We start from the raw sequence: 13,091 nt of genomic DNA, 5'->3' as shown, positions 1-13,091 counted from the left end.
ATTGGGACCAGTACCCTTCGACATGTCACTACTGCTGAAGTTAGATGTGGGAGATGAGTCTATTTATTAACTGGCTCTATTTCCTTTTGTGATGGGCATCCGCGGAGATGTGAAAGGGTCCAACAGTGGCCACAGCTGTTTCTGGAAGTGTATCTGAATCTTACACCCTGACTTCAGGAGTGAGTGGAAAGCTATTTCAGAGCTCTCAGCAATTCATGAATGCTTTTTTCTATAGTATACATTAAGCTCATCCTTCTCTGCTGCTACCAAACTGATCTCAATCCCTTACTCAGTGGTGCTCATTGGTCAGACCTCCTCAATCTTCCACATGCTGACCTTGAACGCTGAATATTGAAGGTCATTTTATACTTCCATATTATAGTTTCTCTGCCCCTGCTCCCCTATTTATTGAGTCTTGCTCTATTATCTACGTTTCACAACCTTTCCCTAGTTTACATCACATGTGACAGCCCAGGCAGGACTTTCACAAAGTAAGGCCCCATGTGTTGGAACTTTGTTTGAGTATTGGTGACCATGTGAGTGGTTCAGCCTTCCAATGCACTAGGGTCACACCCTTTATAAATCCCTGAATGATTGATTGATTGATTGACCCTTACATCCATTCCATGTACAGCTTGTGTGAATATCTTCAACTGACCCTTAATGCAAGGAAGGCACCTTTTTGACCCCTGTGGTTAATGGGTGGACAACAGGGCCAACGTCTGCTCTTTTTACACACTTTATTTTTGATAGAGCCTTGGGTATCTCTTCTGCACAGGCTCAGCATCCAGAGGGTACAGGCTAACCCCATGCACAGTAAACTGGAGCCCATGCCATGGTGCCACACAGACCTTCTGCCACTTCTTCTCAGATAAGAACAGACACCTACCTGCTGTGCCTAGCTCAGTGATGAAGAGCCAGTAGGTCACTTTACCGCAGATAAACTTACCAAAGGTGTAGGTGGCCTGGAATCCCTTCATGTTCAATGAGCCATCACTGTGGAACTGGAGCAAAAGGGAGCTCCCGGAGGAAGTCACTGGTGCGACTGGCATGGATTTGCAGTATTTGCCAATAAGCGGGGAGGTGGTCTTGGCACCATCAAAAATAGACAAGGAATCAGCGTTGCACGTAGGATTAGGTTCAAGGGCAATAGATGTGAATGTCAATGAGACCTGCAGGGTGTAAATAAGAAGTATGTGTTAGTCCTTAAATAGTACCTCTGTCATGCCAGCAGGAGGCAGTGTGCCATAAGGATGAAAATTACGTGACAGTAGTTTCTTACTACCTCTAACATACCAGTAGGGGGGCAGTGTGACATATAGAAGGAGAAGTATGCACAAGCCTTATTTAACATCACTGTCCAGCCAGCAGGAAGTAGTGGGCCAGATGTATCAAGCGTTTTGCAGTTCGCAAACAGGCTTATTCGCAGAATCGTCCCATTTGCGAACGGGAAAAAGCCTTTTAGGATGTATCATCCCAAAAGGCAATTGCAAAATAGGAAAGTGCAATTTTTGTGATTACCTATTTTGCGAATGCATTTAGAGAAACCCAATTTGCGATTCTCTAAATGCAATGCAGGAAGCGCTTTTTAAATTGTGACCCTGCTTTAAGGAATCGCAATTTACCACCTACTTCAAGTTGGTGGTAAATTGCAAATCCTTAGAAAAATGCACAATTTTGCATTTTTCTAGGTGCCATGTGGCGCACATACATGCCCTTAGGGCATGTATGTGCTCCACATGTGCACACATGCTTATTTCAGGGGTGCATCAGGGTGTCCTTTTGGCCCCCTTGCACCCTTGAAATGGCATGCTCAATTTGCGAGAACCTATTGGGATCTCGCAAATTGCGCATGCGATTCCCATTCATTCCTAGGGACCTCTAGGCCCATAGAAGTGAATGGGAAGTCATTCCTTATTTGCGACTTGCAATTTGCGAGTCGCAAATAAGGAATGTGTAGGAATTGCAAAAGATTTGCTGAAACCTACATACATTGCATTTTGTGAGTCTATAATAGCGAATCGGTTAAATTTGCTATTATAGACACGCAAAATCCAATTTTGATACATCTGGCCCAGTATGACATAAGGAATGAAAAGTATGCACTGGTGCTTACACACCATTATTAATTGTCCTGCTAGCACAAGACAATGAGATGTAAGGAGCGAGAAGTATGCACTGGACCTTATTTGCTATCCCTGTCCTGACAGTAGGGGGCAGTGTGGCATAAGGAATCAGTAGTATGTGTTAGCCATTATTTATTATCCCTGACTTACTAGTAGGGGGCTGTGTGACATAAGAAAGGAGAAGTATGTTTTAGCCCTTCTTTACCATCACTATCCTGCCTGCAGGGGGCAGTGTGACATAATAGGAGAAGTATGTTTTAGTCCTTCTTTACCATCACAATCCTGCCTACAGAGGGCAGTGTGACATATTAGTTTAGCCCTTCTTTACCTTCTTTACCATCACTATCCTGCCTGCAGGGGGCAGTGTGACAGAGAAGTATGGTTTAGCCCTTCTTTACCATCACTATCCTGCCTACAGAGGGCAGTGTGACATAAGGAAACAGATGTATAAATTAGCCCTTATTTTCCATCACTGTCCTGCCAGCAGGAGGCACTTGAGCTTTTCTATATACACTTCAGTGCCTAGACACCTTCATCACACAGAAGCGGCTTCGATCATCTGAGTGGAATCGCAGGCTAGGTTAATTTTTAGGTGTCGGCAGCACAGCGCTTGCTCTGTGCTTGTGAAATCTATTGCTGTTAATATATCTTTTTTAACACAAACTTTATTGCATTTTTGTTACACAATAAGAATGCAGCGCATTAAGCCACCTAATACATTAACATATTTAGATGGTAATATACAAACAGGGATCAATTAGTCAATTAGTCTGTATTAGAAGCAATCAACATGGCATGAAATATGCTATATATAAAATTCCTGCAACATCCCCATCCTCCCCCTGCTGATAGTGACATGTCATGTAATGAATGATTTATAATCGAGGAGATGTGTGTGCAGTAGGGCGCGATCCAATAGATATAGGCCGGTACGTGGCCAGACTACCTTTTGACTTCTTGTTCTGGGCCGTCTAGGGAAGAGATCAACCTGGAAGTGAGGTTGGGGCATAAGTTCCCTACATCTAATAGTCCCCCAGTTTGGTACCCAGAATCACAGCAGGTGTCCCCACTCTTCAGGGCTCCAAAGTCTGCGCCTGGGACCCTTCCATTAGTGTGTCCCATTACAACTCTAACGTTTTTTTCCGTAGGGCCCTATATTCTTCCCTCCTCAGAGCCTCACTTTCTGCCAAGTCCCACTGCAAAACTTCCTCCTGCCAGGTAACTACCGTAGGAGCCTGAGGGGACTTTCAGCATTTCGCAAGCAGTCTTTTGACCAAGAGCAGATAGAGGTCTGTAAAGCGCTGTCACTTTAGAGCGTTTGGGCCACAGAGTTAACCCCTCTACTGATGTAGGGCAGGCAGGTGTGTTAGTGCCGCTGAAATCCCACCCCAGCAACCAATCAGGGAAGGGCAAGTCCAAAGCATATGTACCAGATCACCTTCCGGGGCGCGACAGCGTGGGCACGCCAAGGGGTCCTTAGGGAACATTTTGTGGATTTTGTGAGGTTGAATATGATAGCCACTATAGTTGTCCAGCTATACAATAGGCTTTGAAATCTGGAGCCCCCATGGCGCCTGCATGAGGTTGGCATTTGCAGTTTATGTAGATTGACTCTGCGGGGTCCCCTCCCCCATGTTAGCTCAATCAGTATGGTGTTTAACAGTTTAAACACCCTTGCCGGTATTATGATTGGTGAATTCACAAAGTGGTACAGCGAGCGGGGCAACATCACCATTTTCGCCAGGGCCAGATGGCCCGCTATCGACTGGGGTAATGTGTCCCAAACCGACACTTGCGATCTCAGCGTGTTAATCGTATATATGAGGTTGCCCTCCAATAGATAACGGACCCGATTCACAAAGGTAAACTGAGACGAAAGTCTAACTTTACGACTTTTGGTATTCACAAAGGGCATTTACGAGTAGTAAAGTTAGACTTTTGTCTCAGTTTAACTTAAGTTTTGGTCTTAAGTCTAACTGAGACCAATACTTAAGTCAAACTGAGACAAAAGTCTTACTGTACTACTTGTAAATGCCCTTTGTGAATACCGAAAGTTGTAAAGTTAGACTTTTGTCTCAGTTCACCTTTGTGAATTGGGTCCCTTGTGTTTTGTGGTATATCTGAATCCCAAGTTAGCGAAAGGTGCTTGGTGCTGTTTGCAGTTGTGTGACACCCCATCTAAATGTGGTATCTGTGTACATATTAAAGAAGTAAGCACAACATTTATCTGCATTAATATGCAGTGTTGACAAGTGGCCAAAGAAGGATAGATACTTGGCTATCTCTAATTTGCCCTCCCGGAGGTCTTTGAAATACAGAAGCATGTCATCGGCATGTAGAGACAAGGAATGCGCCACTCGATCTAAAGGGACCCCGCTATGGTCCACCACCTGACAGATCCCCTGGGCGATTGGCTCAACCGCCAATATGAAGAGGGGCGGGGAAATAGGGCTACCCTGCTGAGCGCGGCTAGACACTTGGTAGGAATCCGAGACAGAGGGACCAGTTCTGGACGCTGGCCGTAGGTGATGAATATAGTAGTTTCACCCATTGGATATAAGCCGGGGGTATCCCGTAGCGAATCAAAGCAGCAAGCTTGGAGTCCCAGTCTAGGGTATCAAAGTCTTGATGGATATCTACGGAAAGGCAGTCAGCATATGGATGGTCTCGGGCTACATCCATTATTCCAAACAGGACCTTTATGTTGAAGGAGGTGTTGCGTCGAGGAACAAAACCACATTGATCCGTGTGGATCAAGTGTGGGAGTAATAGGAGCAGTTGGCGGACCAGAATTTTACTGTGAATTTTATATTCTGTATTCAGTATCAATGCCGGGGTTTAAAAGGGATGTTCCGAGAGCTTCGCTAGTGGTGGGGGGGAGAGTGTGCGTATATCTAGGGATGTATTATGTCATTTCTCCAGCTTTGGCACCAATTTTGCAGCATAGCTGGAATAGAATTCCACCAGAATTCCATCAGATCCGTGTGTTTATTGTGGGCCAAATCTGATGGTGCCATGAATCTCGCTCGCCAGGATAGAAGCAACAAGTTCTTCACTTTCCCGTGTGGGTACCCTAGGCTGAGCTGCTCGGTGTAGGAACTCAGATAGTTCTACAGGGTTGGGAGGCTGCAGAGCCATGTATAAAGTGGTTCAATTGTATAGGAATGCTGTTGATCCCCAGTTGTGTCACCACTGGTCCCTGCGTGAGAGTGCTGATTGATAAGATAGGCTCAGGAGACGGTTCCGCACTAATTAATTAAGCCAGGAGGGTGCCCGCCCTGTCGGCTTCTGTGTGTGTTCGCTGAGTGTAGGCTCTCTGGCCAATCAAGGCACCATGTACTACTACCTTAAATGCTTCAGATTCCACCAACGGCGAGGAAGCCATACCAGCATTGTCAGAGAAATATGTATTAATGGTTGTGGCAAAAGTTTCTCTAAATCAGACGTCTTCTAAGAGACTTGGCTGCAGGCACCAGCTTTGTCTGGGAGCAGGAACCTGTCCCCATGAGAGTGTAATTTCCAGTGGGTTGTGATCTAACATTGTGTTACCCAGATTCGTAGCATGTGTAATGCAGGACAGAGGAATCTGTGGGCAGAACAAGGGCCTCTCCTCACCTCAATGAGTGCAACTGTCGGGGCAGTTGGGGAGCATACAGACCGCAACGTGGTGCGGCCCGGTGACCGCACCAGACCCACTCGTGGCAGCAGAAAAGCTCTGTGGATGGTCCGCTCGTAAACAGTTACGTCAGGTATGCAGCCCAATTGCAGGGTGATAAGCTCTGGAGACCGCTTATTGCAGGGTGATGAGCTCTGGAGACCGCCTGGGCCACTCTTACCCTGCAACCTCCGAGTTCACTCAGGTGTCTGCTGCTAAAGCTGCTCCTCTCCACCCACCATTTTGTCAGTGCAGTGAGGTATTGGAGTTGTTAGTACTCCTACCGTCCTTTAGCCACCAAACACCCGCTGGTAGTGATAGTGCACAATAAGGCATCGCTCCAGGGCTGAGTAGGAGCCCGATGCTGCACGTAGGTGTTGGATAAAAATAGGATATTGGGGACTGGGTCCTTTAATCACACAGATTATGCATCCGCCGTCTTGGGCTGTTGGACATGCACCCCCATGTTTTTAATATATCTTAAAAGGGACTTACATCCCGCCTTCACTTTTTATTGGTCCCTATGCTTGCCAGTTTACTTTCCTCCATTTCCATATGTTGTAGCCTGTTCTCCCTTTGGTATCTTTCTTATCAAAGTCCCGTGGCCTAACTACTCATTTCCATCCGTGTTGGCGGTTCAAACTATTTTTCTCTTGCTTAACTGCACATTCTTAAAACAGGCAAAGTGCAGTTATCTAGTTATCATGATTTTAACGGTTCGGTAAGTATAGTGGCACTGGGACTTATAACAAAGGCCTTGCAAGAAAATACAGGATTTTTTACAACATACAAACTTCAGAGTATATAGCACGATAATTGAAAATGTCACAGTGTAATGTTTAAGTAAAGAAAAATTGTAAACCATAAGTAACACAATGCCAGTGACAAGGCAAGTGGAAATATTCACTATATGCTCATTATTGTTTTGAGGTTTATGCTCATGCTCACGTTTTTCACAATAATAATAAAAAATCTGCAGAGCAAAATAAAATAAAACTTTGTAACATAAATCTGCTATAAAAAAACTTGCACATTTCAATAAAACAATAGTCTTACTTTCAGTGTGTTTCTTTCACTTATATTGCACAAATGGTCAAATGCTCATTTGAAAAAGTTAATTTTCATTTGTGTATGCTACTAATGGGCAATAACCAAACAACACCTTTTAATCTAGTTTTCATAATCTTGTTTTTCTGGTTTTGCAAAAACCGTGCTTACAATGTACTTGTATTTTTTTTCATCGCCACCCTTTACCTATTTTCACCATAGCTGCGCCATTTTCAAGTCTACTTGTCAGGTGCATTTTTTTTATGTTTGTCCATTTACCTGATCTCCCCACTTTATAATACCACTAGTAACAGCACAATATCTTTCCTTTTAGTACATAAACAAGTCATAACACTTTAACAGTCTTTCTGTAACGTATATTGTACAACGGCTCATCAAACTACAACTTAGAAGAAAAGAAGCGTATTATTAATCACATAGGCGAACTCTAATGCATTTACTAATGCTTGTTTAAAGCTGTTCTGGAAAGTCATGATGTCATACTGCCCTCTCGGCGAACATTATAGAAGGTTCTTCATGCTTCCAGGGTCTGCTTGCCTTCTGTTTTTTCTCAGTACTAGAACAACATTGGGTAGCTCCTGCACTTACCTTGGATCCAGCTGGAGCCGTGATGTAGAAGCCGCAGTCCATGTTGGAATCGTAATTGTTGGGGAAGTTAGGGGATGAGACGGTGCCATCAGAGCTGGTGAATGTGCCACCACATTTTACTGTCAAACAGAAGAAAAAATCATCTTAGTGCTTTGCACATAGAGCACTGGTGATGAGTGTACAAAGTCCACATGCACAAAATACATCTGAGCTTTAGCCCTTCCACAACTGTGTGCCACACCAGAACCAGGAGTAGGATCCTGCCTGATGCCGCCTGCACGCTGTTTGTGCTTCAGCTCACATGTCCCAAAAAATAGCGGTATATGGCAAGAAACTGGAGACATGGCATGGGGATCCAGTCAGAAAGTACAAATTCACTGTCAGGATGGTAAATCATAGAGCTCATGTCACGGCCAATAGAGGACCCCCACTTTCAGAGATTCTTGTCACTACTCTCCCACGTCACTAATCATATGTGTTCCCATATATTTTGTGCACACTGTGATCTTTGACAACCCCCGATCATCGGTGGCCAAGACTCCACAGGCAGAGAAATCAGAAACAAAACACTGCTAATCCATGAACCACCCCCAGCTCCTTTCCCTAGACTCAAAGTGATGTTGTCAGTGTACTGGGCCCGCAACATCTTGTATTTCATGGTGAGACCTCTATTGACTCTGAGAAACAAGCACTTCCTGCAGTGAGCCATATGCCAACACGCCCAGGTATCAAGGGAGCATAGCTCACTGGGTCCCAACAAGAGGTTGTTGTGTCCTCCCTTCCCCATTGCTGTAGAAGGCCCTTGCTTCCTCCCTCCCTCCCCTGTCTGAGAGTGCCCTGACACCCAGGACCGTACCATTGATGTAGGAGGTCTCTGAGTCCTCCGTCCCCTATCTGAGAGTAGCCTGACACCAAGACCGTACCATTGCTGTAGGAGGCTTCTACATTCCAGCTCCCTGTCTGGGAGCGCCCTGACACCCAGGACTGTACCATTGCTGTAGGAGGCCTCTGAGTCCTCCGTCCCCTGTCAGAGAGTGGCCTGACACCAAGGACCGTACCATTGCTGTAGGAGGCCTCTGAGTCCTCCGTCCCGTGTCACAGAGTGGCCTGACACCAAGGACCGTACCAATGCTGTAGGAGGCCTCTGAGTCCTCCGTCCCCTGTCTGAGAGCGGCCTGACAAAAAGACCGTACCATTGCTGTAGGAGGCTTCTACATTCCTGCTCCTTGACTGAGAGCGGCCTGACACCAAGGACCGTACCATTGCTGTAGGAGGCCTTGAACCCACTGGCGGTGATGGAGCCATCCGTCACAAACTCCAGCAGCATCTCATTTCCAGAAGACATGAATGGCTGGAGCTGCCCGGTCCCACACGCTTTGCTGATTAAGACTGGGGCTGCCTTACTGTCGCCATCGTAAATTGTGAGGTAGTCGGAGTCGCAGTTTGAGGAGGATTGGAGATCGAAGGCATCAAACTGTAGGAGAATCTGAGAAGAAAGAGCAGTAAATTAGACATGCGACCTCCAGGGTGTCTGGAGTTTTCTATCCATCATTTGTTTAAAAGGGACTGATTTTCAGTTTTTGAAAGTTATCCGCAGACTAGACTCACCCGGTGATTTTGCATTGACTTGTTCTATTTCTAGCCTCCTTCACCACCATCCCTAAACTTCATTTGTGTGTTCAAAGAGACATGACACCCTAATGCTGTCCCTAGACCTCCTGTCTTCTCTCATGGTGCCTCTACTTGGAAACAGCCGTGTTATGAAGCTCAGGTACCTTTTGTGAAGAAGTTACACACTGGGTTCTTGTTGCCTGTGCTAAGCTGGGGTAAACCTCAAGGCACATGGTACAGTTGTCTCCTCATTGGACTGATGAGGATGGCCCTCCACATCTCTGGGGCACTGCCTCTGGATTACCAATCACCTGTGTCCTACCTTTGAGTGTGAGTGATGCCCACCAGCAGACCATGACAGGAAGAAGGCTGCAGCTCTTCAGATGAAATCTCATAAAGGATTTCCACACTAGGAACAGACGCTCATGCTTTGTGCAAGGGGTGTACGTTGAATATCGAGCAGAGAAATATCACATACAATAGCATTGTAGCCTGAATATCAGCTATCACAACATCCAGAGTGTGTACAGCTAAGTAAAGATTTACTACTCTTCACATCAGCCTACCTTGTAGCCACATATCTCTGTATTCTCAAGATAAATGTGGAATTAAGTACCGGAAGTATACACTTACCTATACATATTGACCTAAACCATACTTTGTTAGCTGATAGTTTGGCTAAGATGTTTTTTCAGCACTGTATTCAAAACTCAATATTCTTGAACCATACACCGAGGAGGAACCTTTTGCTGTGCACCTCAGTAGTTTGTCCTGCTACACTGCCCACTAATAGGTTAATCCTTGTGCGCCCAAGTCCTTTGGGGAACTCGACTGGCATTCCCTCTCACCATTGCTTATTGTCCACATGTGGCATTTCTTTGAAGTGGAATTTGAACTTGATTAAAGTCTGACTTATTTGCCCCTTGTAGACCCACTCTTTAAGTTGTATTCTGTCTACTTTGCGGTGTCAGCACTACTGTAGATCTCAATAATACCGTCTGATTGGTTCTTCTCTGAAGCTCTGCAGCTATGGTGCTGACATAATTGGAGAGAAAATTCCAAGGGTAGGTCCTTCTCCTCCTCTCTGATGGACCACTCTAACTAGATTGACCTATCTCAGCAGCTACCTCGGCCACCAATCAGGCAGCTCCTAACCTAGTGTGCTACTCTAGGTCCCACCCCTAGGCGGCTCAGGACTCTGGCAGGAAGAAAGCACGACTAGCCCCATCAGCTTCTCGGTGAAGAACCTACCTTATTGGAAGGCACTCGGATCAGGTAGACACAGTTGACGTTGTTTGGGTACGAGGAAGGGTTATTGGAAGACGCCAGTGTGCCGGTCGGGTTAGATAAAATAGTGCTGCAAACACCTGAAATCAAATATGAAAAGGAAAATCCATTAAATATTAATGTCTTGCAACAGCACAATGACACTGACAGGTAGAGTTTCTTCCCTCCAGTGGCTCCTCCTGAGAATTATTTCTCAGTTAGATTCACTAGTATTTAAGCTGGCATCTTTATATCTCCACCAGGAGGAAGACCCTTGACCTAAACAATGATCTCTGTGGCTGGTGCTAGCCTCAGCAATGAAATGGAAGCTCAGACAAGAATATAAGTAGGTACCAAAAACTACACTGTGCACACTAAACTTCAACACAATCTGTCCTGGTGCAGATAAAATGGCAGTAGAGGTGGGATAGATTTTTTGGGGAGACAGATAAAAATTAAACTCTGCAAAAGCTAATTAATTTGGACCAAGAACAGAATCTTTCTGTCACTCCGCTTTCTCTTCACTGGTCTAAAGTGACTTCAGACTTCAGGTCAAAGAAACCTACATGGTGTATAGCTATAAGGCCACATAACTCCTATTGCGAAGAAGACAATGAACCCAACGGCAGGGATATTTTCAAAGCTGGGAACCCAAATGTCAAGCTGCATAAAGGGAACAAACAGGGTCATAGTAGAACTCTAACATTCAACCCATCTGAAACTCCAATATAAGAGGAATATGTTTCCATAAAGTAGTAGATTGTGCTTGGCACTCATCAGGTGATGCACACTGGGACCCAGTCAGAGCATAAATTACGTAATTCTCCCAAGAATGGGATCCCACCAGCGGATAAATGCAAGGATCCCATCGGTGAATGGATACTGGGGAGGCATATTTAAAACGAAATGCCGGAGAGCGTAACTGCTCCATCTTCGGCAGCGCAGCACTCTGACATTTCCAAAATGCAGGAATGCACTGTATTTACACCAATACAACGCTCCCCTTTTTTTTCCTAGTGCTGGCGCTAAAATTAGCTGCATAGTGCCAACGCAGGCGCCCTTGCCCCATAGTGCAAGGGTGCCTGCATTGCAGGGAATGATTATTTATGTGCAGAAAGGTGTCCCTTCCAGCACATAAACAATCCTTTATGGTGATTTGTTACTTCTATGTGTGCTGCTGAATGCAGCATAAATAGAAGTAGCAAATTGTCTGCTGCAGAATGCAAAAACATGGAGAAATAAAAGCATTTCTCCTTGTTTCTCCATTGTAGCGCCTGCTGTTGCATGACGTTAGTTTTGGCGCTGCCTCAGATTTATACCTCCTTGTGAATCTGGGCAGCATCAAAGAGCAGTGGGTGTTGTGGTGGAACGCTCACAGCAACACCCATAGCACGCTCCTTTCACACTAAATGATGCGTGTGAGGGGGGCTTTTTTACAAGGCGGGGTTAAGCCACAAAGGGGGGCTTACGATGCTTTGTAAGTATGGAGAAGGGCATATCGCCACCAGAACGTCGCTAAGAGTGGCGTTCTTGTGGCGTTATCCCCATGTAAATATGCTCCTGGAATCGCTACACGATACGAATTTCAAGCTCTCATGAAAGGAAGAATGTTGATATTCCAACAAGGGGGTGAATGCAAGGAATCAATCAGTAGATGGATGCTCGGGTCCTATCAAAGGTCAGCGATGGTGTCTCATCGGTGGATGTAGCCACGATGCGATGAGTCTATGAATGCTGGGATTCCATTTTGTGTCAGTCAAACTAAGGCATACGTAATGAGATCCTATTAGGAAATATGTCCTGGTATCTTATCAGGAGATCAGAAAGGATCCGTCAGTAGAACCAAAGCGGACATTGTAGCCAGAAATAAATAGTGGGATCCTATTTACATATGAAGGCTGGGATCCAATTAGTAGCAAATTCCAGGATCCACTGGATTTATGCCAGGAGATGAATGTTGGGATCTCATAAGGGAACACATGTTGGGATGCCATCATGAACTGAATACTGACAGTGCACTAGGATAAATTCTGGGATCCGGTCAGGGGATAAATGGTGGAATCCATTCAGGGGATACATGCAAGAACTCACTGAGGCAATGCAATTCGGGATTCCAGGGGCCAATAATTGCCAGGCCAATAAGTTATAAATGCTGTGATCCTATTAGAGGACAAACACTGGGATCCCATCAGGAGATAAATGTTGGCATCTTGTCATAAGATGAATGCTGGGAACCACTCTGGGAAAAGATGCTGGGATCCTACTGGGAGCAAGTGCTGAGATCCTATCAGAGGATAAATGCTGAAATCGCAACAGGATGAGACAAAGGCTGGAATTCAGCCAGGGGATAAATACTGGGATCTCATCAGGAGAACAATGCTGAGATTTCATCCTAACAGCAGGAAGAACAAAGAGGGACTATCTGTAGCAGGTTTTAGTTCCCAGCAGGGCAATAGGACAGTTCTAGATGCTTGCCGTAGCTGATGATGTTGAAACATTTTTATCTTGGCTGAAATTGTTAGATCTATTTGCATGACCAGTGGGGAATAGTGGCTATTGGGACGGATACAGCTCTAAAATGGTTCCGATAATTTTCTTAGAGGACAGACACAAAATGTCAGACTAGAGTTCTTCAAGTCATCAGAGGGGAAGGTTGAATGTGGAGTACCCCAGGGTTCACCCTTTCTCCCTCTCTTGCTTTTCAAGCTGCTATTTCTTACCATTAGCGCCAGATACCTCAAATAATGCTTATTTGCTGATGACATACAGATCTACAT

At 45.3% G+C, this 13,091-nt stretch overlaps 1 protein-coding gene across 1 annotated transcript in view; it reads right to left on the bottom strand.

The window, feature by feature from the left end:
- Positions 1-740: 740 nt before the first annotated feature.
- LOC144827869 (embryonic protein UVS.2-like) overlaps positions 741-13,091 on the bottom strand; it is a 71,938-nt gene continuing 59,587 nt past the window's right edge. Inside the window, exons 9-12 of the mRNA XM_078686034.1 lie at positions 10,300-10,415; positions 8,698-8,923; positions 7,438-7,556; positions 741-1,172 (exon numbers count right to left, since the gene is read on the bottom strand). Coding sequence (XP_078542160.1) covers positions 741-1,172; positions 7,438-7,556; positions 8,698-8,923; positions 10,300-10,415 — 893 coding nt within the window. The remainder of the gene's footprint in view (positions 1,173-7,437; positions 7,557-8,697; positions 8,924-10,299; positions 10,416-13,091) is intronic.

The sequence above is a fragment of the Lissotriton helveticus genome, chromosome 4_1 (assembly GCF_964261635.1).
Source record: "Lissotriton helveticus chromosome 4_1, aLisHel1.1, whole genome shotgun sequence".
NCBI lineage: Eukaryota > Metazoa > Chordata > Amphibia > Caudata > Salamandridae > Lissotriton > Lissotriton helveticus.
The sequence above is the reverse complement of the archived record's forward strand: the minus strand, read 5'-3'. Positions and strand labels throughout refer to the sequence as shown.